Source organism: Eretmochelys imbricata, chromosome 15 (genome assembly GCF_965152235.1).
Source record: "Eretmochelys imbricata isolate rEreImb1 chromosome 15, rEreImb1.hap1, whole genome shotgun sequence".
In the NCBI taxonomy this organism is placed as follows: Eukaryota; Metazoa; Chordata; order Testudines; family Cheloniidae; genus Eretmochelys; species Eretmochelys imbricata.
The window spans coordinates 7885967-7911144 of record NC_135586.1 but is presented as its reverse complement, the minus strand read 5'-3'; the positions used below and the strand labels follow the sequence as shown (position 1 = coordinate 7911144).

Genomic DNA, 25178 nt, shown 5'->3' with positions numbered 1-25178 from the left:
GGGCAAAGGACCTATGTCAGGCCATGTGCCCACCCCAGGGCTTCACAGGGGTACCTCTGAGGTCAGACCACCCCCCCTCCCCCGCAGCCCAGCCAGGGATCTGCCTCCAACTCCTGAGAGTGGCAGGGGACCCAGCTTGTTCTACAGCCCTCGCTGCCTGAAGCAGCCTCGGTGGCTAAAGAAGAAGCAGACCAACCGGCACTGCAGACACCGCACCGGGCGCTGGACTCAGCTAAGGCTTCAGCGCTTAAGGGCAAGCTGGTCATGGGACTGCCTGATAGGGCACTGGAGCTCCCTTGACCTCTGGACCACAGGCGTAGATCCCTGCAGCCTAGGACCCTTGCACCGCATTCGCGGTCTCCGGTCAGGGATCCTTCTCACGAGCAACTCCTCTTCCAAGAGGTTGAGAACCTCCTGCGCTTGGGGGCAGTGGAGGAGATCCCTAAAGACATGAAAGGAAAGGGGTTCTAATTCCGCTACTTCCTGATCCCAAAAGCAAAAGGAGGCCTCAGACTCATCATGGACCTGCGTCATCTCAACAGGTCTCTCAAAAAGTTGAAGTTTCGCATGGTCTCCCTGACCCCCATCATTCCCTCCCTGGATCCAGAAGGCTGGTACACTGCCCTTAATTTGAAGGACGCATATTTCCACATTTCCATTTTCCTGGTGCTGCCTTCATTTTACGCTGGGCCAGTGCCATTTCAAATTCACGGCATTGCCATTCAGTCTCTCGTCAGCCCCAAGAGTGTTCACGAAGTGCATCGCACCAGTGGCTACTTATCTGAGGCGCCAGGGTGTTAAAATTTACCCCTACCTTGACGACTGGCTAATAAAGGGTCAGTCCTGGGATCAGGTGCGGCAGCATCTTGATCTGGTTTGTTCCACCAATTGTGACCTGGGGCTGTTAATAAATGAGAAAAAGTCGACCTTAAGTCCAGTATAACGCCCAGAGTTCATTGGAGCAGTCCTCGACTCTACTTAGGCCAGAGCCTTTCTCCCCAAGGCTTGATTCCAAGCCATAGTGGACCTCATCTCATGCATGCAAGCCCACCCACTCACACGTGCCTGTGATTGTTGGGCCATATGGTGGCCTGCACTTACGTGGTCCAACATGTGCAGCTCAGTCTCTGACCCCTGCGGGCTTGGCTGGTGTCGGTTTACGTTCCCAACAGACACAGGATGTATTGGGTGTTAGGGTCCCAGACCACGTACTGTTGTCACTCACCTGGTTGCAGAATCCTGCATCAGTGTTGGAGTGGGTTTCCTTTGCAGCTCTACCCCCATTGTTGACCTTCGTCTCCTGTGCCTTCGACCTGGGTGATCTCAGCATGCAAGGCCATTGGTTTGAGTCACAATTGCTCCCTACACATCAACATCAGGGAGCTAAGACTGGTGCGCCTGCCTGCCAAGCCTTCCTACCTCACATGAAAACCAGGGTGGTCCAGGTCTTGACAGACGATACAGCAGCTGTGTTCTATATTAACAAGCAAGGTGGAAGCCAGATAGTCTGCCCTTTACCAAGAAGTTCTCAGGGTTTTGGATTTCTATATACAACACGGTATCCATCTCGTAGCCACACATCTCCCTGGGACCAGGAACGCTTCAGCAGATTGCCTCAGCAGGAACTTCTCATCTTGCCATGAGTGTTCCTTCCATCTGGAAGTGGTAAGCACCATCTTCCAGAGGTGGGGGACTCCCTCGGTGGATCTGTTCGTGTCCAGGCAGAACAGGAAATGCCACTTTTTCTGCTCGATTTGGGGATCGACAGAGGATCCCTGTCAGACGCTTTCCTACTCCCATGTTCAGGGGCTCTGTTGTATGTCTTCCCCCCAGTGCCATTAATTCACAGTGTCCTCATGAAGATCAAGCAGGACAAGGCAAAGGTGATCCTCATAGCACTGGCTTGGCTGTGCCAGTACTGGTTCGGCACACTGCTGGACCTCTCGGTGGCTGCTCCGTTATGGCTACTGCTTAGGTCAGACCTGCTGTCCCAAAACCACAGCAGTCTTCTGTATCCAAACCTGGCAGCGCTGCACCTGATGGCTTGGCTGCTGCATGGTTAAATATGGAGGAGCAGGAGTGCTCAGCTGGAGTCCAACAGGTCCTATTGGGCAGCAGAGAGCCCTCCTACCTGGCCAAATGGAAACGGCTCGCTTCTTGGTCTTTGGATAAAGGCATTCGGCCCGAGCAGGCCTCGCTGCACTTAATCCTAGACTACCTTCTTCTTCTCAAGCGCCAAGGCCTGTCCCTTTCATCTATCGAGGTCCACTTGGCCACTATCTTGGCCTTCCATCCTCCGCTTGAGGGTAGGTTGGTTTTCACCCAGGCCATGAATGCCCGGTTTCTCAAAGGTCTCAAGCGCCCCTACCCTCACCTCAGGAGATCTGGCCCTATGGGATCTGAATTTTGTGCTGTCGCGGCTCACAGGTTCCCCCTGGAAGGTCGCATTCTTGGCTGCAATAACATCTGCCTCTCGGCATCTGAGATTAAGGCGCTTACCTCAGAACCGCCCTATACGGTCTTTTACAAAGACAAGGTCCAGCAGCATCCTCACCCAGCTTTCCTGCCCAAGATGGTCTCACGGTTTCATATGGGCCAGGATATTTACTTACCTGTCTTTTTTCCAAAGCCGCATAAGTTGGAGCAGGAGTATAGGCTGCATTCCCTGGATATCAGGGGGGCGCTAGCCTTCTACATTGAAAGGACCAAGCTATTCCACAAGTCAATGCAATTGTTTGTCGCGGTGGCTGACAGGATAAAAAGTCGTCCAGTGTTCACTCAAAGAATTTCTTCTTTGATCACTGCCTGTATTTGCCGCTGCTACGATTGGGCACAGGTGCCACCTCGGGCAATTGTCACCGCCCACTCAACCAGGGCGCAGGCCTCTTCTCCAGCTTTCCTAGCCCAAGTGCCTATCCGGGACATTTGTAGGGGGGCCACGTGGTCGTCTGTCCACATGTTCACGTCCCATTGCACACTTACCCAGCACGCCCGGGATGATACTGGCTTCAGTAGGGCAGTACTACAAGCCACTAAACTGTGAACTCCGAGCCCACCTCCATTGGTACTGCTTGTGAGTCACCTAGGATTGAATCAACATGAACAAGCACTCAAAGAAGAAAAAACGATTACCTACCTTTCATAACTGTTGTTCTTCAAGATGTGTTGCTCATGTCCATTCCATTACCCGCCCTCCTACCCCTCTGTCGGAGTTGCCAGCAAGAAGGAACTGAGAGGGCATGGGGTCGGTGGTGCCTGTATACCAGCTCATGGGCGCAGCACTCAAGGGGACCCCACAGCCAATCCTACGGATACCACTAAGGCAAAATTGTACTGTGCACGTGAGTGCGCGCACACCTAGAATGGAATGGACATGAGCAACACATCTTGAGGAATAACTGTTACAAAATGTAGGTAACCGTTTTTTCTTCACACAACTCCATTTAGGGCAGAAATTGTATACCCCTTACATTCCACAGGCAGCAATTAGTACTGTCTGCTTGTTCAGTGGGGTACAGTCAGCATGCATTCACACTCACCATCATTTGCTGTCACTTCTTTTCATCATATAATCTCTGTACCCTTTCCTCTGAGCAGCTGCGAGTACTATGCACCCAATAAAAACATCCAGGGCTTGATTCTATACTAACTTTGCACCTTTGAACACTCGCTACTGTGCAAGGTGAGTGTAAAAGGCAGCCATTCAGATTTGGTAAGCTTTTACACTTGCGTTGCACTCTTTTTGCTCAGGTGTAAATGATAACACAATGCAGTGAAGTATCAGGCTTGTAGCCTTCTCATAGTGACTAGGGGAGTAGCTGGAAGACTATTCACATGCATGGTGGTTTCTGGCATCCTGAAGAATGTCGGAGAGACAAGAAAAATAGAAAAAAAGTAAGATAACATAAAAAATACATTTACGGTGTGGCCCAGATTTTCCAGGGTTCATTATCCACAACTGGGACCAGATATTTTAAAGAGCTCAGCACCCAATGTGCTGAGCTCTTCTGAAAATCTGGCGCTGACAGAGGATGCTGAGCACTTTTGTAAGTTTAGTCCTATGTGTGTTCTGTTGTACTTACGTAGTTTCTTACAGAGGAATGTCTCATGTACATAACTATAAGAATTGTATGAAAAATATTCTTTGTGGAGTCTTCGTAGTTTAGAGAGAGTGTAACTGGGACTGTTAGTCATCATTAAGAAAACTGGATGTTGATAAAGTGCTACTAAAGATTTGTTATGTAAAATACAGACAAGAAAGTTTCTTGCAATCTTATTTCTTGTTCATTACAGACTAGCCCTAAATATGCAATCTGTAGTTACAGTACTCTACAAAGACCTTTGCTTTTATCAATATTTGGAGATGTAGGTTGTAAATGATTACAAAAATAAATAAATAAAAGTTTTATATCTGTTCCTGAAAGGTTTCTGAGTAGCAGCCATGTTAGTCTGTATCCGCAAAAAGAACAGGAGGACTTGTGGCACCTTAGAGACTAACAAATTTATTTGAGCATAAGCTTTCTTGAGCTACAGCTCACTTCATCGGATGCATTCAGTGGAAAATACAGTGGGGAGACTTATATACATAGAGAACATGAAACAATGGGTGTTACCATATACACTGTAACAAGAGTGATCAGGTAAGGTGAGCTATTACCAGCACGAGAACGTGGCGGGGGGGAGAAAAACTTTTCTAGTGATCATCAAGGTGGGCCATTTCCAGCAGTTGACAAGAACATCTGAGGAACAGTTGGCGGGGGGGGAGAGGGATAAACTTTGGGAAATAGTTTTACTTTGTGTAATGACCCATCCACTTCCAGTCTTCATTCAAGCCTAAGTTAATTTTATCCAGTTTGCAAATTAATTCCAAATCAGCAGTCTCTCGTTGGAGTCTGTTTTTGAAGTTTTGTTGTTGAAGAATTGCAACTTTTAGGTCTGTAATCGAGTGACCAGAGAGATTGAAGTGTTCTCCGACTGGTTTTTGAATGTTATAATTCCTGACATCGGATTTGTGTCCATTTATTCTTTTACGTAGAGACTGCCCAGTTTGACCAATGTACATGGCAGAGGGGCATTGCTGGCACATGATGGCATATATTACATTGGTAGATGTGCACATGAACGAGCCTCTGATAGTGTGGCTGATGTTATTAGGCCCAATGATGGTGTCCCCTGAATAGATAGGTGGACACAGTTGGCAAGGGGCTTTGTTGCAAGGATAGGTTCCTGGGTTAGTGGTTCTATTGTGTGGTTGCTGGTGAGTATTTGCTTCAGGTTGTGGGGCTGTCTTTAAGTAAGGACTGGCCTGTCTCCCAAGATCTGAAAGCTGACTTTTTCAGCATGTTAATTTCTTCCCCTTCCCATTGTATTTTATTTGTAGATCCGTCTTACACTTTGTAGCAGGATTGATTTCTGCAGCTTGGTATTTAACAAATTATATGAAATGTCCTGAAGACAAGAATGTCAGTGTGCTGGGATCTGCATGCCTAAGAAGAACCCATCACACTGTGCACTGCTGTTTTCTTGGAATAAAACTCGTGTTTGGTCCAAAGTAAATATTTTATACAAAACCTGCCAGAAACTTACCAAAAGTGTGTAGAGTCCCCAAACCTTGATCTTTATTGTTTTTGGTCTTTAAAAGCTGTGCTTAAAACAGTGAGTCTGTTGCCAGAGGGAACATTCACTTTATGTAACTGTTTATTCTCTTGCAAAGTTTCACAATACAGCCCCCTGGAGTAGGACTTAATAACCGTAAAAGGGGAGAAGCCTGATACTGTACACGTATGGATAAATGTTACTTTCCCTGGACACATTTGCTCAGCAGAGGAAGAGTTCTGCCTTTAGGAATTCATTAGCTCTGGTCAAGACTGGCTACAGAGAACGAAAACGTGACTAAGCAAGATTTTCCATTTTTCTCTCTTGCCTATATATCTCAGGCAGATTTACTTGGATCTAGTAAATGATCTATAAATGATCCTGATTTCACTAATCAAACTTGACAGGTTTCAGAGTAGCAGCCGTGTTAGTCTGTATTCGCAAAAAGAAAAAGAGTACTTGTGGCACCTTAGAGGCTAACAAATTTATATGAGCATAAATTTGTTAGTCTCTAAGGTGCCACAAGTACTCCTTTTCTTTTAATCAAACTTGTAACTGTCTGCTAGGGTATAATATATGAATAATGGGCTAGTTATCTTAGAATGTTACGTTTCCAGAAACATGAGATGGAATCCTTCCTATATTTTCACTCTCCCTGTAATTCATCTTCCATATGTTATTTCTTTGAGTTATCTGAAGTTATGCTTATTTAGTCTGTTGATGTTAATGCTTAGTTTATTTTGATGTCATCTGGTTCACTGATGACAAAAGGTGCAATGTACTATATTCTCTCCACTGTGGAAACATATGTATCTTTATCCTAGAATCATAGAATATCAGGGTTGGAAGGGACCTCAGGAGGTCATCTACTCCAACCCCCTGCTCAAAGCAGGACCCATCCCCAACTAAATCATCCCAGCCAGGGCTTTGTGAAGCCAATATCTTACTAAATTTCCATTTTGTCTATTTCTTACTCTGACAATGTTTATAGAAGGCCGTGAATGTTGTGTGAGATGAATATGACTTGTTCATGTCTGACTGCTTTGCAAGAGGCTTGAAAGAGTCAGTATCTGGTCCCAGATGGCTATTTTTCCTGCACTTCAATGGAAGGCAAGCAGGACTTTCACAGGCAAAACTGTAGGAAGCTTGTAGAATCAGAAGGATTCCTGTGTAATATCCTAAAGACCAGAGTTCAAAATGATTTCTTCACAAATAGCTTTTCTAGCTACTTCAGAAAGTCTGACCTGTTGCTTGCTGAACTCTTTGCTGAGACTATCTCCACTTGATCTTAGACCAGACTTTTCATCATTTTGCAATTAAAGCCTATGTATATAAAAGGGCATCATCCTTTGTCCAGAGACTAATATTATTTTTGATTACATGTTTTGGGTTCTGTTTATGATTTTATTTGTTATATGAGCGGAGAGTTTGATTTTGTTTTGGGGTTTTCTCTCCTCCCCCCCACCCCCCCAGCAGAGTAACTGAATAGAAGTACTGTGAATCTATGACCCATTTCCTTTCCCCTTTACAGCTTGCTGTAAAAATTTAGTGGCTAGTTTAAATCTACTGTACAAGTGGTAGAGCAGTAAACTTAAAATGTCTTTTCTGTTGCCATATGGAAATCAAGTAAAACTTACTAGTTTCCATTGCTGAATGATACAGAGTGCTACTAAACACAGGGTGTGCAATGCTGAGGACATTGAATAGAAGTTTAGCCTCCTTCCATTTTGATGCTTCTTAAAATAACCTGCCCCCAGATTTTCTAGAGTGAACTTTTTCCTTTTTTATGGCATCAGTTGTGAACCTTTAAACAGAAGCATAACTTTTATTTAAGGACAAATACTTGTTTTACAAAAAGTGCAGAATGACTTAGAGATTTAGGGAGCTTAAACAGCATCCTGTTCCAGACTATCAGTTCAACTATTCAAAAAGAGTTTACTGCAATGCTGCAGTTAGTTGATTTAAACTGTGAAGTGAAATTGTTACAGTTGCTGGTGTTATTTCCTTAGTTGAAGGTAGTTATGTTGTGGCTGGCTTAGTGCCAAAGCCAACAACTATTAAAGAATGCCTTGCCACTGTAGTCCTACAATAATTTATCTGAACAATACAAATTCAGCTCTGTACATTTTCAGCTGATTGTACTGAAGACAAAAAATGCAAAATTGTATGGGTTTTTTTGTTGTTGTTTGGCTGGCTGGTTTTTGTTTGTTTAAAAAGTGTGGCATTACAATTAGCAACATTTAAGCAAATGATTAGCTGTAACATAATGCAAAGCAATTCTATGTGGTGGATTAAGTGGGAAAATTTTATTTTCATTATTATTTACTGAGCATTATTCTTGATGATGTATGGCAGTGTCATGGATGGCCTGGACCATGAGTTTATTGAGATCGTTGCCTTCTGAGCAAGTCTCTGTGCCTTTTAAAAAAAACAGTATTCCCTCGGCATATAAATAATGGTTCTTCCTCCCTATTCCTGTTCTCAGTTGAAGTTCATTTCTGGTCCTAAGAGTTCTCTTTCCTTTTCATCCTGAAGACCGTATTTTGACTTCTTGAAGCCTTCTGCTTGCAGACAGCTGTTTGTAGTGAGCTTTCTTTAATTGAAATGGGTAGGAAAATGAGTCTCTGAGGTTGATGTCAATACTGTTCCATCATTAGCCAGAAGTTGGTAATTGTCATCTTCAGTGGTTCTGAGTTCAGTTTACTTAAGTGAAACAGCAGAACTGGGTTTTCAACCCAATCTGGCTCCCTTCTGCTACAAAATCTATCCTCTCTTCCCCCACATTCATTGATATGCTAGTGAACCAGTTTTTTATTTCTTTTTATCCAGTGAACATTTGTCTTGCGCCTTCACGTTCTTCCTTCATGGGGAAAGCAACGTGTGCACAAGCGTGGAGATTGCCCAACACCAGCCAATCTACCTGATCAATGAGGAGCATATCCACATGGCCCAGTCCTCACCTGCACCATTCCAAGGTAAGTGCACTTTTGACTGTGGCAGCTCTGGAAATATAAAGACTTGCAGAACATGTGGTTTATGTGCCTATTTTAATGCCTATATATCAAAACTCCCTAATTTGGCCCCAGTGATGGTGTCAGGAAACAGATCCAGAAATGAATAAGAAACAAAACTCAGTAATTTTTAAATTTTTAAAATAGAATTAAAGTTCCCCTCAGGAAACTGGGGGCATGGGGTAAAATCCTGTTAAGATTTTTAGTATGATAGCTAGCTGTAAATAAATGTTAGGTCATGTTTTCCAGGTTTTTCTAGTCATTAACTTCATCAGATTCAAATATTTTCTGAAATAAGTACAACAAAACAAACTGTAATTTTTGTTGTAAGATCTGTTATTGAAAAGGTGTATATGAACATTTTATATCATGGCACAGTGTCACAAGGTCCAGTGGGCTCTGGTCTATGGGTAGTGTTCTTAAATGCTATTGCAGTACAAATAATTGATTATGATAACATAGATTATTTGATTGAACTGGAGTTTTTTTGTCTGAGTGACAGTCCCTCATTTTATTTTTCCTTCATTGTGCTGTTTGTGGTGCAACGCATTTGTCAAAATGCAGATTTTTTAGAAAGAAAGGTGAAAATACAGAGCATAACCAAAGAGAAGAACGAGCATTTAAAATACATAAAAAGAGACATACCTGATATAGTCTTAAAGTTACAGATTTCTAGGTTACAGTGTAGTGTTGTAAGCCATAAAAATGCCCTGTCCAATTTGGAAAAGAAAACATTGCACTTACATTAAATTTTTTTTAAAAGTATTACATAGTGTATTACAGGATAAAAAGAAAAGGTGCCACAAGTACTCCTTTTCTTTTTGTGGATACAGACTAACACGGCTGCTACTCTGAAACCTGTATTACAGGATGTCTTCAGAAGTACACTGGACCCTCACTATAGCCCAGGGTTCTGGATCCATGCGTGGTCCCTTGTTAATGTGGGGGACGTGTTGCCATGGATCCCAATTTAAATATTTTAATTTGGGATCCATCGCCTCGACCGCGCTATACACAAACCCGCGCTATAGCGATGGTCCAGTGTGTGTCTTTTGTTATTCCATTGATGTAGAGTTATTTTTATCCCTCTTAATATTTATTCCATTATTTTACGAAGTGAAGTTGTGTGCACTATATTTGGAAAATAAACAAAATGCAAAGAGCTATCTAAAATCACAGTTCAAACAAGACTGGGAATGAATCTAGGGGAAGTGGGATGTGGTTGCTCTGTAGTTGAAATCCACATATTGTATGTTTTATTTTTCAGTTCTGTTGAGTCCTTATGGTTTAAATGGTACATTGACGGGCCAAGCATACAAGATGTCAGACCCAGCAACCCGTAAATTGATTGAGGAATGGCAGTATTTCTACCCCATGGTGCTGAAGAAGAAGGAGGGGCTGAAAGAGGAAGAGGAATTGGGATATGATGACGATTTCCCTGTGGCAGTTGAAATCATTGTTGGTGAGATTTAGTATTTTGCCTAAAGAACGTTTCCACCTCATAATTTAAAAAAAAAATCTAATTAATCAGAAACAACCTTTATAATTTCCCTATCTGGTTTTGTGGCTCTCTTGACACTGGAGCATTCTGACTATTTATCTTGCCTCAAGGTTCTTACTCCCTGTATCCCTGATGCTATTATCACAATATCAAGCTTCTTATTTCTGCTCCCTAGTAGTCATAAAGGGATGGATGAATATGTAGGAATGAATATGCAGGCTGAAAACTTCTTTAGATCTTTTATATTTTGACTAGTAAGGTTTGTCTAGTGCATGTTGAAACCAATCAAGGCCAGCCTGGGTAGCTGAATAATCAATGGAGAATTTAAAAGACTTATTTTCTTCTCCCTGTTCTTATTCTTTATAGGCGGTGTACGTATGGTGTATCCTTCAGCTTTTGTTCTCATCTCTCAGAATGACATCCCCCTGTCTCACAGTGCTGCCAGTGCTGGAGGGCACATCAGTGTGGGTCAGCAGGGACTTGGCAGCATGAAAGATTCCAGTAATTGTGGGATGCCGCTCACTCCACCCACTTCCCCAGAGCAGGCCATCATAGGTAAGCAATAAACCTAGCAAAGAGACCTGAATCATCCTATTGAAAACTCATTTTAAATATTCTTTAACTGATTCAGTGAATTGCAGTGTTCCATAATCTCTTGTCTATTTAATCTTTGAACCATCTGAGGTGTTACTTACTAAGCTGTATCCAGCATAGTGTGCTTTCATTTTTGCATAGATTATGGTTGCTGGGGGATAAATGTGTGAACAGCAGCAGAAAAAAGAGAGAGAATACGCAAATGAGTAGAACACAGGGACTTTCACATGAGTTCACAGAACAGAAGAGTTACCAGTTTTGTGAGCGTTAATTTCAGCCCAGTTTATTGGAAATCTATTGCATTTATGAGACTGTGGACACCTGAGACTATAGAAGGGATTAGGCCTTGTCAGAGTTCTTAATTGGATACTTGCTTAAGGGGGATGTAGGGATTAATTAGTTAATCATTGTAAAGTATTACAAACATGAAAAACATCATATAATTTATTAAGCATTAATATTGGAACAATGCCAGTATCTGAATGATGGTCATTTTATTGACCAACATAGTGGGTATTGAACCAAGGACCTCCAGGGAAAAAAAAGAATGAGTCTGCAGCTTAAGGTAAAAGGTCAGGCTCTGTAGCTGGAGGATGTAATGAACTCTCATGGGATGTGGATGGGACAAAGAAGGGGACATGTAAAACTTGCTGACCAGTGGAGTTGCATGTTTCTTCTGAATGAGGGAAACTCATCCCGAGCATCTGAGGCTCATAACAGTTTGAATCCCAGCAGCGTCCACACTTATGTGACAGCTGACACCAAGGATTGTACTTGACTTCAGTAGAGCTAAGTAATTTACACTAGTTGAGGTTCTGGCCTTCCATTTTGTTATTATGCTACATATTTTATATACTTCCATTATCCAGTACACTCTTACTGCAGACAGTTGCATGTAAACTACATCTTTATTTCCAAGAAGTTCATCTATCTCTTTTTGATCCTCATGCAGGTCATGATACTACATGACTGTACACTTAGTTGCCACAAAGGTTACTATGAAGTCACAAAAAGTTTTTGTGTAGATCAGTTCTGGATTATGCTCTTTGCATCATTTGACTTTAGAGATTTGCCAGTCACCAAAATTTATTTATTAATACATTCCCTGATTTCAGAAGTACTGGCATGCTTTTTAATTTAAACCTCAGTGTAGGAATTATGGTTTGGATTCATAGAAGATGCTCTGAATGGAGTCATGCATGCAGGATCGTTACAGTATGCTAAGCAATGAAATTTTGGACAACTTTCATCTGTTAGCAGCTTGTCTTGGAACAGTTCATGTTTATTATCTCAGTGGATTCTTAAAATCACATCCGTCTATAGTGTCCCTTCCAGTTACGCAGACTGAATATTGACTTTAAACATTCTGCTTAAAAGAACCCAAGTCAGTTGCAAACTAAACACACTAGGGCTTAGTGAGAAGGGCATTGGACAATCATGCAGAAACAATATAAATTACAATGCAAACTAGTCATTTGAATAACATAGAATCATAGAAATGTAGGGCTGGAAGGGACGTTGAGTAGTCATCAAGTCCAGCCCCCAGTGCTGAGGCAGGACCAAAAACACACAGACGATATCCAACTTTTCTTAAAAAGCTGCAATGATGGGGATTCCGTAACTTCACTTGGAAACGTATTCCAGAACTTAACTGCCCTTATAGTTAGGTTTTTCCTAATATGTAACATATATCTCCCTTGCTGCAGATTAAGTCCATTACGTCTTCTCCAACCTTCAGTGTCCGTGGGAACAATTAAATAGAATATTAGAATTGGAAGGGACCTCAGGAGATCATCTAGTCCAACCCCCTGCTCAAAGAAGGACCAATCCCCAATTTTTGCCCCAGATCCCTAAATCACCCCCTCAAGGATTGAACTCACAACCCTGGGTTTAGCAGGCCAATGCCCAAACCACAGAGCTATTCCTCCTGATCACTGTCTTCTTTATAACAGCCTGTAGCATATTTCAAGCTTGTTATCAAGTCCCCCCTCAGTCTTCTTTTCTCAAGACTAAACAGGCCCAGTTTTTTTAACCTTTCCTTAGAGAACAGCTTTTCTAAACTTTTTATCATTTCTGTTGCTTTCCTCTGTACTCTCTCCAATTTGTCCACATTTTTCCTAGCCACCTAAAGTGTGGTTCACAGTACTCCATCTGAGGCCTCACCAATGCCAAATAGAGTGGGACAATTACCTCTTGTCCCTTATATTCAGCACTCCTGTTGATGCATCCAAGAATGACATTAGCCTTTTTTTGCAACCGTGTCACAATTGATATTCAATTTGTGATCCACTATAACCCCCAGATCCTTTACAGCAGTAGTACCGCCTAGCCAGTTATTCCCCATTTTGTAGTTGTGCATGTAGTTTTTCCTTCCTAAGTGAAGGACCTTGCACTTGTTGTTACTGAAGTTTATCTTGTTGATTCCAGACCAGTTCTCTAATTTCTCAAGGTTGTTTTGCATTCTAATCTTGCCCTCCAAAGTGCTTGCAACTCCTCCAATTTGGTGTCATCCACAGATTTTATAAGTATGTTCTCTGTTCCATTATCCAAGTCTTTTATGAAAATATTGAACAGTACCAGAACCAGGACTTACCCCAGTGGGACCACTAGATACTTCCTTGCAGTTTGACAGGAAAGTAGTGATAACTAGTGGTTGAATATGGTATTTCAACCAACTGGGGAGCCACCTTATAATTATTTCATTCAGATTGTGTTTTCCTAGTTGTCTTAAGAGAATGTCAGGTGGCACTGTGTCAAAAGCCTTAGTGAAATCAAGATATGTCACATCTATTGCTTCTTCCCTTTCCCCTGCAACCAGTAAGCCTATCAAAGAAGGAAATTAGGTTGCTTTGGCACGATTTGTTCTTGACAATCCCATGCTGGCTATTCCTTTTAACCCTACTATCATCTAGGTTCTTACAAACAGATTGTTTAATAATTGTTGCCATATCTTTTCAGGTGTTGAAATTAGGCTGATTGGTCTATAACTCCCTGGATCCTCTTTGTTCCTCTGTTTAAAGCTAGCTACTAAGTTTGCCCTTCTCCCGTCCTCTGGGACATCACCCATCCTCCATGAGTTCTCAAAGATAATTGATAACAGTTCTGAGATTGTTTCAGAGTACCCAAGGATGGATTTCATCAAGCTCTGTAGACTTGAATATATCTAACTCATCTAAATATTCTTTAACCATTTCTTTTCCTATTTTGGCTTGCATTCCTTCATCCTGGTTGTTAATATTAATTTTATTGCGTATATGGTCACCATTAACCTTCCTAATGAACATTGAAGCAAAATAGGCTTAGCCTTCTTGATCTCATCAGTTATTGGCGCTCCTTCCCTGCTAAATTGAGGATCTATGCTTTCCTTCATCTTTCTCTGGCTCCTAGTGTATTTAAAGAACTTCTTCTTGTTGCCTTTTATATTCCTTGCTAGGTATAGCTCATTTTGTGCCTTAGCCTTTCTGGTTTTATCCCTAGCTTGTGCTATTCTTTTGAACTCCTCCTTAGCAAGTCTTCCGCGTTTCCACTTTTTATACAATTCCTTTTGGATTTTCAGGTCATTATAGAGCTCTTGATGGAGCCATATCAGCCTCGTACTATTCTTCCTGACTTTCCTTGGAATTGGAATAGTTTGCAGTTGTGTCTTTAATATTGTCTCCTTGAGAAACTGCCTGATCGCTTTTATCCCATAGATTTTCTTGTCATGTGACCTTACCTACCAGTTCTCTGACTTTGTTAAAGTCTGCTTTTCTGAAGTCCAGTCACATGCTGAATGTGAGCTGTATGACAAATACAAAAAGTATAAATCTATGAATTTTTATTGTGAAGTCGTTCAGGGCTTAAAGTTTCACAGCACGGTATAGCTAAAGTTCTTACTCTATATATCATAGAATCATAGAAGATTAGGGTTGGAAGAGACCTTGGGAGGTCATCTAGTACAACCCCCTGCTTAAAGCAGGATCAACACCAACTAAATCGTCCCAGCCAGGGCTTTGTCAAGCCGGGCCTTAAAAACCTTTAAGGATGGAGATTCCACTACCTCCCTAGGTAACCCATTACAATTCTTCACCACCCTCCTAGTGAAATAGTTTTTCCTAATATCCAACCTTGACCTCCCCCACTGCAACTTGAGACCATTGCTTCTTGTTCTGTTATCTGCCACCACTAAGAACAGCCTAGCTCCATCCTCTTTGGAACCCCCCCCCCCCTTCAGGTAGTTGAAGGCTGCTATCAAATCCCCCATCACTCTTCTCTTCTGCAGACTGAATAACCCCAGTTCCCTCAACCTCTCCTCGTAAGTCACATGTCTCAGCCCCCTAACCATTTTCCTTGCCCTCCTCTGGACTCTCTCCAATTTCTCCAAATCCTTTCTGTGGGGGGGGAGGGGGACAAAACTGGACACAGTACTCTAAATGTGGCCTCACCGGTGCTAAATAGAGGGGAATAATCACTTCCCTTGATCTGCTGGCAATGCTCCTACTAATGCAGCCCAATATACCATTAGCCTTCTTGGTAACAAGGGCACACTGTTGACTCATGTCCACTGTAATCCCCAGGTCCTTTTCTGCAGAACTGTCACTTAGCCAGTTAGTCCCCAGCCGGTAGCAGTGCATGGGATTCTTCCGTCCTAAGTGCAGTACTCTGCACTTGTCCTTGTTAAACCTCATCAGATTTCTTTTGGGCCAATCCTCCAATTTGTCTAGTCACTCTGGACCCTATCCCTACCCTCCAGCGTATCTACTTCTCCCATCAGCTTAGTGTCACACGCAAACTTGCTAAGATTCAATCCATCCCATCCTCCAGATCATTAATGAAGATGTTGAACAAAACTGGCCTCAGGACCGACCCCTGGGGCACTCTGACCAGCTGCCAACTAGACATTGAGCCGTTGATTGTTACCCATTGAGCCTGACGATCTAGCCAGCTTTCGATCCACCTTATAGTCCATTCATCCAGTCCATACTTTTTTAACTTGCTGGCAAGAATACTGTTGGAGACCATATCAAAAGCTTTGATAAAGTCAAGATATATCACGTCCACTGCTTTCCCCATATCCACAGAGCCAGTTATCTCATCATAGAAGGCAGTCAGGTTGGTCAAGCATGACTTGTTCGTGGTGAATCCATGTTGACTGTTCCTGATCACCTTCCTCTCCTTCATGTGCTTCAAAATTGATTCCTTGAGGACCTGCTCCATGATTTTTCCAGGGACTGAGGTGAGGCTGACTGATCTGTAGTTCCCCAGATTCTCCTTCTTCCCTTTTTTAAAGATGGGAACTATATCTGCCTTTTTCCAATCATCCAGGACCTCCCTCAGTTGCCAGGAGTTTTCAAAATAATGGCCAATGGCTCTGCAATCACATCAGCCAACTCCCTCAGCACCCTCAAATCCATTAGATCTGGACCCATGGACTTGTGCATGTCCAGCTTTTCTAAATAGTCCTTAACTTGTTCTTTCACCACTGAGGGCTGCTCACCTCCTCCCCGTACTGTGCTGCCCAGAGCAGCAGTCTGGGAGCTGACCTTGTCTGCGAAGATCGAGGGGGAAAAAAGCATTAAGTACTTCAACTTTTTCCACATCATCTGTCACTAGGTTGCCTCCCCCATTCGGTAAGGGTCCCACACTTTCCCTGATCTCCTTCTTGTTAACATACCTGTAGAAATCCTTCTTGTTACCCTTCACATCCCTTGCTAGCTGCAACTCCAATTGTGCTTTGGCCTTCCTGATTACACCCCTGCATGCTCGAACAATATTTTTATACTCCTCTCTAGTCATCTGTCCAAATTTCCACTTCTTATAAGTTTCCTTTTTGTGTTTAAGCTCACTGAAGATTTTTCTGTTAAGCCAAGCTGGTTGCCTGCTGTATTTGCTATTCTTTCTGCACATTGGGATGGTTTGTCCCTGTAACCTCAATAAGGCTTCTTTAAAATACAGCCAGCTCTCCTGGACTCCTTTCCCCCTCATATTAGCCTCACAGGGGATCCTGCTCATCACTTCCCTGAGGGAGTCAGTCTGCTTCTCTGAAGTCCAGGGTCTGTATTCTGCTGATCTCCTTTCTTCCTTTTGTCAAGATCCTGAACTCGACCATCTCATATGAGTACTGTGTATCTTTATACCGTGTATATGTGCATGTTTATAGGTGTGTTTATGTGCTCTTCTGAACCTATATGCATATACACACATATCACTAAGTAGTTTAAATAGTTTGGGGTTGGGGGGTATATGGTATAACCTCATATCTCAATTAACTGTAATATCCTGTTTATATATATATATATATATCTTACCATATATATGAGTCAATTTTCTGACTCTTCATTTGAATCTCTGTGTGGCAAACAGTGTCTACATTTTTGGATCCAAATTTTGCTGTGCACAGATTCAAAAGTAGAAACAGATAATAGACTCTGATATACAGTAAGATACAAGTATAGTCTTTTGAGTTGGGTGTTTTTGTAGGTGATGTGCCATCTAAAAATAGAGCTAGAGTTTGGTTTAATTTTTAAAAAGTTAAGTATTCTAAAATAGTAAGATATAATGCAAATGAACTAGGAGATGAAGGAGATGATTGGCTGAGTTAGCTGAGATGTCACAAGTAATCTCACTAGCTAAAAATGAGCTGTTCATAGGCAACAGCCAAAAGAAATGGAAGTAAGAATGAGGGAGCAGTATAGTGATACTTTGGGCTTTGCATAAGGCAAGAGAGAGAGGAAGGAGTTGAGGAAGGCAGAAAGAAAGAAAGATAGATGGATGGATGGATGGATGGATGGATGGATGGATGGATGGATGAAGATGGCCTACTGGCCTAGAGTGTGAGTATGTGTCTCATGGTAAAAAAATCTACAAAGTAAACAAACTAAGTTTTGACTGGCTAGCTGTTGACTGAAACAGGACCACAGCCGTAAATAGATGCACCTCATCACAGGGTATCTCTGATGGTACAGTATATTTAGAAAGAAAGGATTTGTAAGATAGGGAGTACATTAGTGTCATGTAATAGGAGAGAGAGAGAGATTTGCAGCATGTGGGAAATAATGAGGTAAAAAAAGGCATAAAGAATAAAGTAAATAAATAATATTAAAGTAAAAGAAAAGCCTTCCAAGTATATATTTATAACTCTTTAAGATCCTAAATTATAATCAGGGTAGTTAGACTTATTTATATGCAGTCTTAAAACACAACAGTGGAAAATCATTTTCTCTTTCCTTACGTGCCAGAACTTGAGTTCAGGATTCTGTGCTTCTTGTGAGAGAGTTAATGCCACCCCAGATGCTAAAAATTGAGTAAAAAATGCAGCTACCTGCTCTGGTTATTTTTAAGGGTTTGATGAGTGGCCTGTTTTTCCAAGAAGTGCACAGAATTCAGCTGTAGATAAAAATACCTTTAAATGTATTTTTAAAATATATATTTGATATGTTACAATGTGCCCAGGTTCTCTTAATGCTTTAAAATGTTGAACAATTACTGTATCTTTTAAGCATTGAAGTTCCCCGTTAAACACAGAGTATCTCAGGAGTTCTAAGCATGTTTTGCATAACAATTAAATTGATAAGTGAATGTGAGGGGCAGAAGCCGTAAAAATTAAGGAAAATTTTAATTTAGTCCAAGCTGTCAACGGTGGTTACTGCTGGAGCTCTGAGAGTAAATATGACTCTGCAAACGATGATAGCGATGCTTCAGCAAATGGAAGCAACATCGCATTATTAAAAAATGTTTAAATCATACCGTAAAACAAGTGCTAAAGGATATAGAGAATGGGATTTTAAGTTCATAGGAAGAAGTTACCCTTGGGATTGCAAAGTGACCTCTAGTAACTTTTGGCATTTACTCCATTATCTGTCAGGTTTTTATAGTATTTTTCAACCCTTTAGGCAGTAATTTTCCACTATAAATTTCAGTTTCAGTGAAGGAAACAAATCAGTTTTGATTATTTACGTATAGGCACTAATATATATATCCTATCTAGGCACACACCATATAGTCAACAATATGCGACAGGCCTCTAAAAATGCACTGCAAAATGTTGGAGCATATCAAGTCATACGCTCAAGTGTAGAGTTTGTGTACTGATAACCTGGCCACTAGTGCCTCATAATAGTTGTAACTGTGTAATTTTTGGATCCTGTTGGTATTATGACAGAGTACACCAGTACCAGAGTATGGTTTATGAAAATGTATTCTGACAACAGCGGCAGAATGAATTTGCTAACCTTGAAGGGTTAATCCAGTTTAATTCAGTCAAGATACTTTTCATCACAGATCTGTCAAGTTCAAAAACAACATTATGATGTATTCCAAACAAGCAAAATACATTATTACAGCCACGAACTTTAGTGCAGGGGTGGGCAAACTGCAGCATGCGGGCATTTTAATCCGACCATTGAGCTCCTGCTGGGGACCAGGGTCTGGGGCTTGCCCCGCTCCAGTGCTCCAGCCGGGGAGCAGGATCGGGGGCTGCTTTGCGCGGCTCCCGGAAGCAGCGGCATGTCCCCCCTCCGGTTCCTATGCATAAGGGCAGTCAGGGGGCTGTGCTCCGCATGCTGCCCCTGCCCCAAGCACCACCCCCGCAGCTCCCATTGGAGGGGCGGCACCTGCGGATGGGCAGCACACAGCAAAGCCACCTGGCCGCACCTCCAGATAGGAGCTGGAGGGGAGACATGTCACTGCTTCTGGGAGCTGCTTGAGGTAAGTGCCGCCCGGAGCCTGCACCCCCGAGCCACACACCCCTGCCCCAGCCCTCTGAACCCCTCAGTCCCAGCCTGGAGCATCCTCCCGCACCCTGAACTCCTCATTTCTGGCCCCACCCCAGAGTCTTCAACCCCTCCTGCACCGCAACCCCAATTTTGTGAGCATTCATGGCCTGCCATACAATTTCTATACCCAGATGTGGCCATTGGGCCAAAAAGTTTGCCCACCCCTGCTTTAGTGAGTCAGGGAATGCTTTGATTTTAATGATTGCTGCTGTTCCAGTCACTTCCTTTAAGAATAGAGAAACAAAAAACAATATCTGAACTTACTAGAGAGACATCTGCAATTACCAGGAATCGTACAGGAAACTGAGTTAAAAAACCTGTAGACAAAGTAGCACTGTAACTTGCAAACCAAATTATAGAGAGAAACCGGTAGATTTCTTTCTTTTGATATAGTGAAGTGGTGACTATTTTCAGTGTTTTATTGCTAAGGCTTCTTAAATTGTGTCAGACATAAGGACAAACAGTTCTGTACGAGATTTGACCTTGTTAAAAGCTTCCTATCATTACCTTCTTTGCTAGCCTGAACATAGAGGGTAGTGTTATGCATCTAACAGGCTAAATGAACTTACAGCTCCCTCTGCTGTTCCCGTCTGTGTTTTAAAGCTGACTATATTAGGGTCTCAGACTATCCAAACAGCTCTCTCAATGAACAACAGAAACATTTGCTCATACTGTGAGTAACAAGGTTTTACTCCACTGGTGAAAAGAAATGAAGTGCAAAATAAAAATCATAATCCTTCAGTGGTGGTGATTGCAAATCAAGCACAGAAAGAAAATGAGAGTGAAAATTCCATCCCCAAATGTGAGCAAGTATTATCACTTAATAATTCATTCATGTCTTTGCCTCTTGTGTTAAAACTTGCTTCTTCTCTTTGTCTCAATGCATGTTTAGTACACATGGTGCAAATAAACAATCTGGTGTATTTTAATACTGTAGATGCCTTTTCTTATAAAACCATGTATCTTGTGACGAGTTGTTGTTTTAATAAGACCACGAAAGATTCTGTAAGTTAAACTTAATAGCCAGCAACAGTGAAAAACTACATCACATAGTTCCACTCTCTAGTGCCATCTCTGCTATGCTGGCACAAATTTTGCTTGTAGCTATAGTTTACTGATCTGTTCATAGCTGGTGACACTCCTAAACTGCCCGAAGCTTTTATTAGTGAACGCAAGCATTTGTAAACTCATCAACCTATAAGTTGAAAAGCCCTTTCAGAACAATCTAATGTTATAGCTGCTGTTACTCTTGTCTACAGTACTGTTTGATTTTTTTCATTTACATGTTATTATTTTTTTGCAGGTGAAAGTGGAGGTACTCAGAGCTCTGTCAGCCATTCAGCTTCACAGGAGGGGGCAGTCACTCTGCAGAGTCCAAAGAAATCAGGGAAGATTCCTCCAAAATTCCACAATCATATGGTCCACAGAGTCTGGAAGGAATGCATTCTCAACAGGTCACAGTCCAAGTAAGGGAGTAATTCTGCTCATGTTCTTTATTAATAATAGTACAGCTGTCACACTTAAAAACTTGCTAGTTTTGCCGTAGATGCTACCTCATTATTTCCTGTACCTCGCTATTTAAAGTGACTCATGCAAGGTAATGTTATCTCAGACAATTTCCAATTGTTTTAGCTTGAGAACAAGTAATAGTGACAATAATGGTGTCTATTCACTTGTTTAGCTCATTTCACCTCTGGCTGTCTGAGCTTTACACATGTAGCCAAATTCTGCTCTTGGTTACTCACGCGCTACTACATTACTTCACATTAGAAATACAAAATTACTAGGTCTGGAGGGTAGATGACCAAAGGACAAATAGCCTGCTAAAGTTTGTATTTTTAACATTATATATATTTATAGATGTAAACATTTGGAAGGATATATTTGTGTTTGGCAGGATATAACTCAAACTTGCATGGTGCATGGTGGAGCATTGCTATTAGTGGACTAGCTTTTCATTTCTGGAGGTTTAAAATATCTCACAATGGGATGATGTACAGATGTTCCAACAAGTTTTACCTCTGTTATTTCCATGTAATTTCCTCACTGCATTCAGAAACGTTGTTCAATGGGCCAATTTTAATTGTTACATTTATTGCCTGCCCTTTGATTTTTTTTGCTCAAACTCCAGATATAGGCTATGTGATACCCCTTTGTGGATCAAGCATAAATTTTCATATTTGGCTGAGGTAAAGACTGTTATATGCAAAATTCTGAGGCATAGGTGAAGGCATAGGGCGTGGCATAGATTTCATAGAATCATAGAATATCAGGGTTGGAAGGGACCTCAGGAGGTTATCTAGTCCAACCCCCTGCTCAAAGCAGGACCAATCCCCAACTAAATCATCCCAGCCAGGGCTTTGTCAAGCCTGACCTTAAAGACTTCTAAGGAAGGAGATTCCACCACCTCCCTAGGTAACACATTCCAGTGTTTCACCACCCTCCTAGTGAAAAAGTTTTTCCTAATATTCAACCTAAACCTCCCCCACTGCAACTTGAGACCATTACTCCTTCTGTCATCAGCTACCACTGAGAACAGTCTAGAGCCATCCTCTTTGGAACCCCCTTTCAGGTAGTTGAAAGCAGCTATCAAATCCCCCCTCATTCTTCTCTTCCGCAGACTAAACAATCCTAGTTCCCTCAGCCTCTCCTCATAAGTCATGTGTTCCAGTCCCCTAATCATTTTTGTTGCCCTCCGCTGGACATTTTCCAATTTTTCCACATCCTTTTTGTAGTGTGGGGCCCCAAACTGGACACAGTACTCCAGATGAGACCTCACCAATGTCGAATAGAGGGGAACGATCACGTCCCTCGATCTGCTGGCAATGCCCCTACGTATACATCCCAAAATGCCATTGGCCTTCTTGGCAACAAGAGCACACTGTTGACTCATATCCAGCTTCTCATCCACTGTAACCCCTAGGTCCTTTTCTGCAGAACTGCTGCCGAGCCATTCGGTCCCTAGCCTGTAGTGGTGCATGGGATTCTTCCGTCCTAAGTGCAGGACTCTGTACTTGTCCTTTTTGAACCTCATCAGATTTCTTTTGGCCCGGTCCTCTAATTTGTCTAGGGCCCTCTGTATCCTATCCCTACCCTCCAGCATATCTACCTCTCCTCCCAGTTTAGTGTCCTCTGCAAACTTGCTGAGGGTGCAATCCACACCATCCTCCAGATCATTTATGAAGATATTGAACAAAACCGGCCCGAGGACTGACCCTTGGGGCGCTCCACTTGATAACGGCTGCCAACTGTACAAGGAGCCATTGGTCAGTACCCGTTGACCCCGACAACCTGGCCAGCTTTCTATCCACCTTATAGTCCATTCATCCAGCCCATACTACTTTAACTTATTGGCAAGAATACTGTGGTAGACGGTGTCAAAAGCTTTGCTAAAGTCAAGGAACAACACGTCCACCGCTTTCCCCTCATCCACAGAGCCAGTTATCTCGTCATAGAAGGTAATTAGATTAGTGAGGCATGACTTGCCCTTGGTGAATCCATGCTGACTTTTCCTGATCACTTTCCTCTCCTCTAAGTGCTTCAAAATTGATTCCTTGAGGACCCGCTCCATGATTTTTCCAGGGACTGAGGTGAGGCTAACTGGCCAGTAGTTCTCAGGATCCTCCTTCTTCCCTTTTTTAAAAATGAGCACTACATTAGCCTTTTTCCAGTCGTCCGGGACCTCCCCCGATCACCATGATTTTTCAAAGATAATGGCCAATGGCTCTGCAATCTCATCAGCCAACTCCTTTAGCACTCTCGGATGCAGCACATCTGGCCCCATGGACTTGTGCTCGTCCAGCTTTTCTAAATAGTCCCGAACCACTTCTTTCTTCACAGAGGGCTGGTCACCTCCTCCCAATGCTGTGCTGCCCAGTGCAGCAGTCTGGGAGCTGACCTTGTTCGTGAAGACAGAGGCAAAAAAAGCATTGAGTACATTAGCTTTTTCCACATCCTCTGTCACTAGGTTGCCTCCCTCATTCAGTAAGGGGCCCACACTTTCCTTGACTTTGTTCTTGTTGCTAACATACCTGAAGAAACCCTTCTTGTTACTCTTAACATCTCTTGCTTGCTGCAATTCCAGGTGTGATTTGGCCTTCCTGATTTCACTGCTGCATACCCGAGCAATATTTTTATACTCTTCCCTGGTCATTTGTCCAGTCTTCCACTTCTTGTAAGCTTCTTTTTTGTGTTTAAGGTCAGCAAGGATTTCACTGTTAAGCCAAGCTGGTTGCCTGCCATATTTACTATTCTTTCTACACATTTGTTTGAGAAATATACAAATGTCAACAAGATCTACAGCTTATTAATAAAATGACATTATGTATGAGGTGATAATTTCCATAATATTTATTTCTATTCCCATTAGGAGGAGTCAGATTACTACTTCAAATCTGGAGGAAGAAGTCCCAAGCAACACTGTTTCTTGGAATTTTGTGGATCCGGTCCAAAGAGTCAGTTGTTCTTGTTCCAGGTAAGTAGAAAAGAGAAGAATTATTGTGTCAGGTTGAATGAGGCCTGCAAAGTTCATGCACAATATAAAATTATATGTAGAGTCACTACACAACAAGCAGGCATGCTTTATAGAAAGTAAAAGGCAAGATCGTCAGCTGGTGGAAATCACTCTCGTTGCATCAATTTACACCAGCTGAGGATCTGGCCTGCTATCTTCTAATGATTTGTAGGGAAGTGACAGGAATGTAATTTACTCTTGTCACCACTGTACGGTACCTGAGCTGTTTTATTCTAACTCAGCTGTATCTCTTTAATAAATTCAGTTGATGTTTTTAAAATCAGGGTTTGTCTTATTTTCTGGAGCTTTTTTCCTGTGCAAACTATTATATTTAAATATTAAAAATCTAAGAAATTATTAATTGGTTGCTCAGATGTACAGTATTTAGTGTCTTTTCTTCTACTGTCTAGCTGTTTCTCAGAATTTAAAAGTAGATGATATAATAGAAATGATTACAAAACCGTACTTAGCAAATCTGTTTTAAATCTTGACATAACTAGTATAGTTTAATTAAAGTAAAATGTGATGGAAAAAAGCGCATCAAGCAAAATATATTTCAGGATTTTGTTTGGAAGTGATTTAGTTTGAATCAAGTGAAAATCAACAGGTCTAAAGTTTAAAAAATTCCATGCATCTCAGAAAATGACTAGAGCAGTGCTTCCAATAGAATGGGCGAGGACACACAGGGACTTTTGCAGAGTTTCGTACGGTCTGCATAAAGTCTTCATTCAAAAATGCATATGAGATGGCTCCTACATATGCCCACAGTCTTTTAAAACTATTCTGTGTTAAATTAAAGAGAGCAAGATCTAACACTGGCAATCCTGTAACTTTCAGGTAGAACATCATTGACTCCTCCATTTTGCAGCATCGAAAAATGTGGAGGAGAGAGGAAAGAGCATATACGAATTTAGACACCTAACTTATCTTCAGATTTTCTTTCTTCCAAGTTACTGCTTTTAACATTTAGTGGAGTTGTTTCCATCGTCATGGAAAGTGTGCTATGCAATGCTGTCTCTTAGCTTTTGAGGTGGAATGCCATAGTCCACCACGTTTTTGAGCGATAGGGTTATCATAAGCAAAATAATCTGTTTAAATTTACTAGTGCTGCTTATGAAATCAATGAAGTGATTAGCTCAGGAATTCAGAGCACCTGGAAGCATTGTGGCAGGAAATTTTTGCACAAGTTTATATAGTTTGGAGAGAAAGTG

General features: G+C 41.9%; 1 protein-coding gene across 1 annotated transcript in view; it reads left to right on the top strand.

Moving 5' to 3' along the window:
* The window catches only part of MED13L (mediator complex subunit 13L), a 445177-nt gene that overhangs the window by 334237 nt on the left and 85762 nt on the right, over positions 1–25178 (top strand). The window contains exons 5-9 of the mRNA XM_077834666.1: positions 8425–8570; positions 9874–10068; positions 10474–10662; positions 20758–20920; positions 23824–23928. Coding sequence (XP_077690792.1) covers positions 8425–8570; positions 9874–10068; positions 10474–10662; positions 20758–20920; positions 23824–23928 — 798 coding nt within the window. The remainder of the gene's footprint in view (positions 1–8424; positions 8571–9873; positions 10069–10473; positions 10663–20757; positions 20921–23823; positions 23929–25178) is intronic.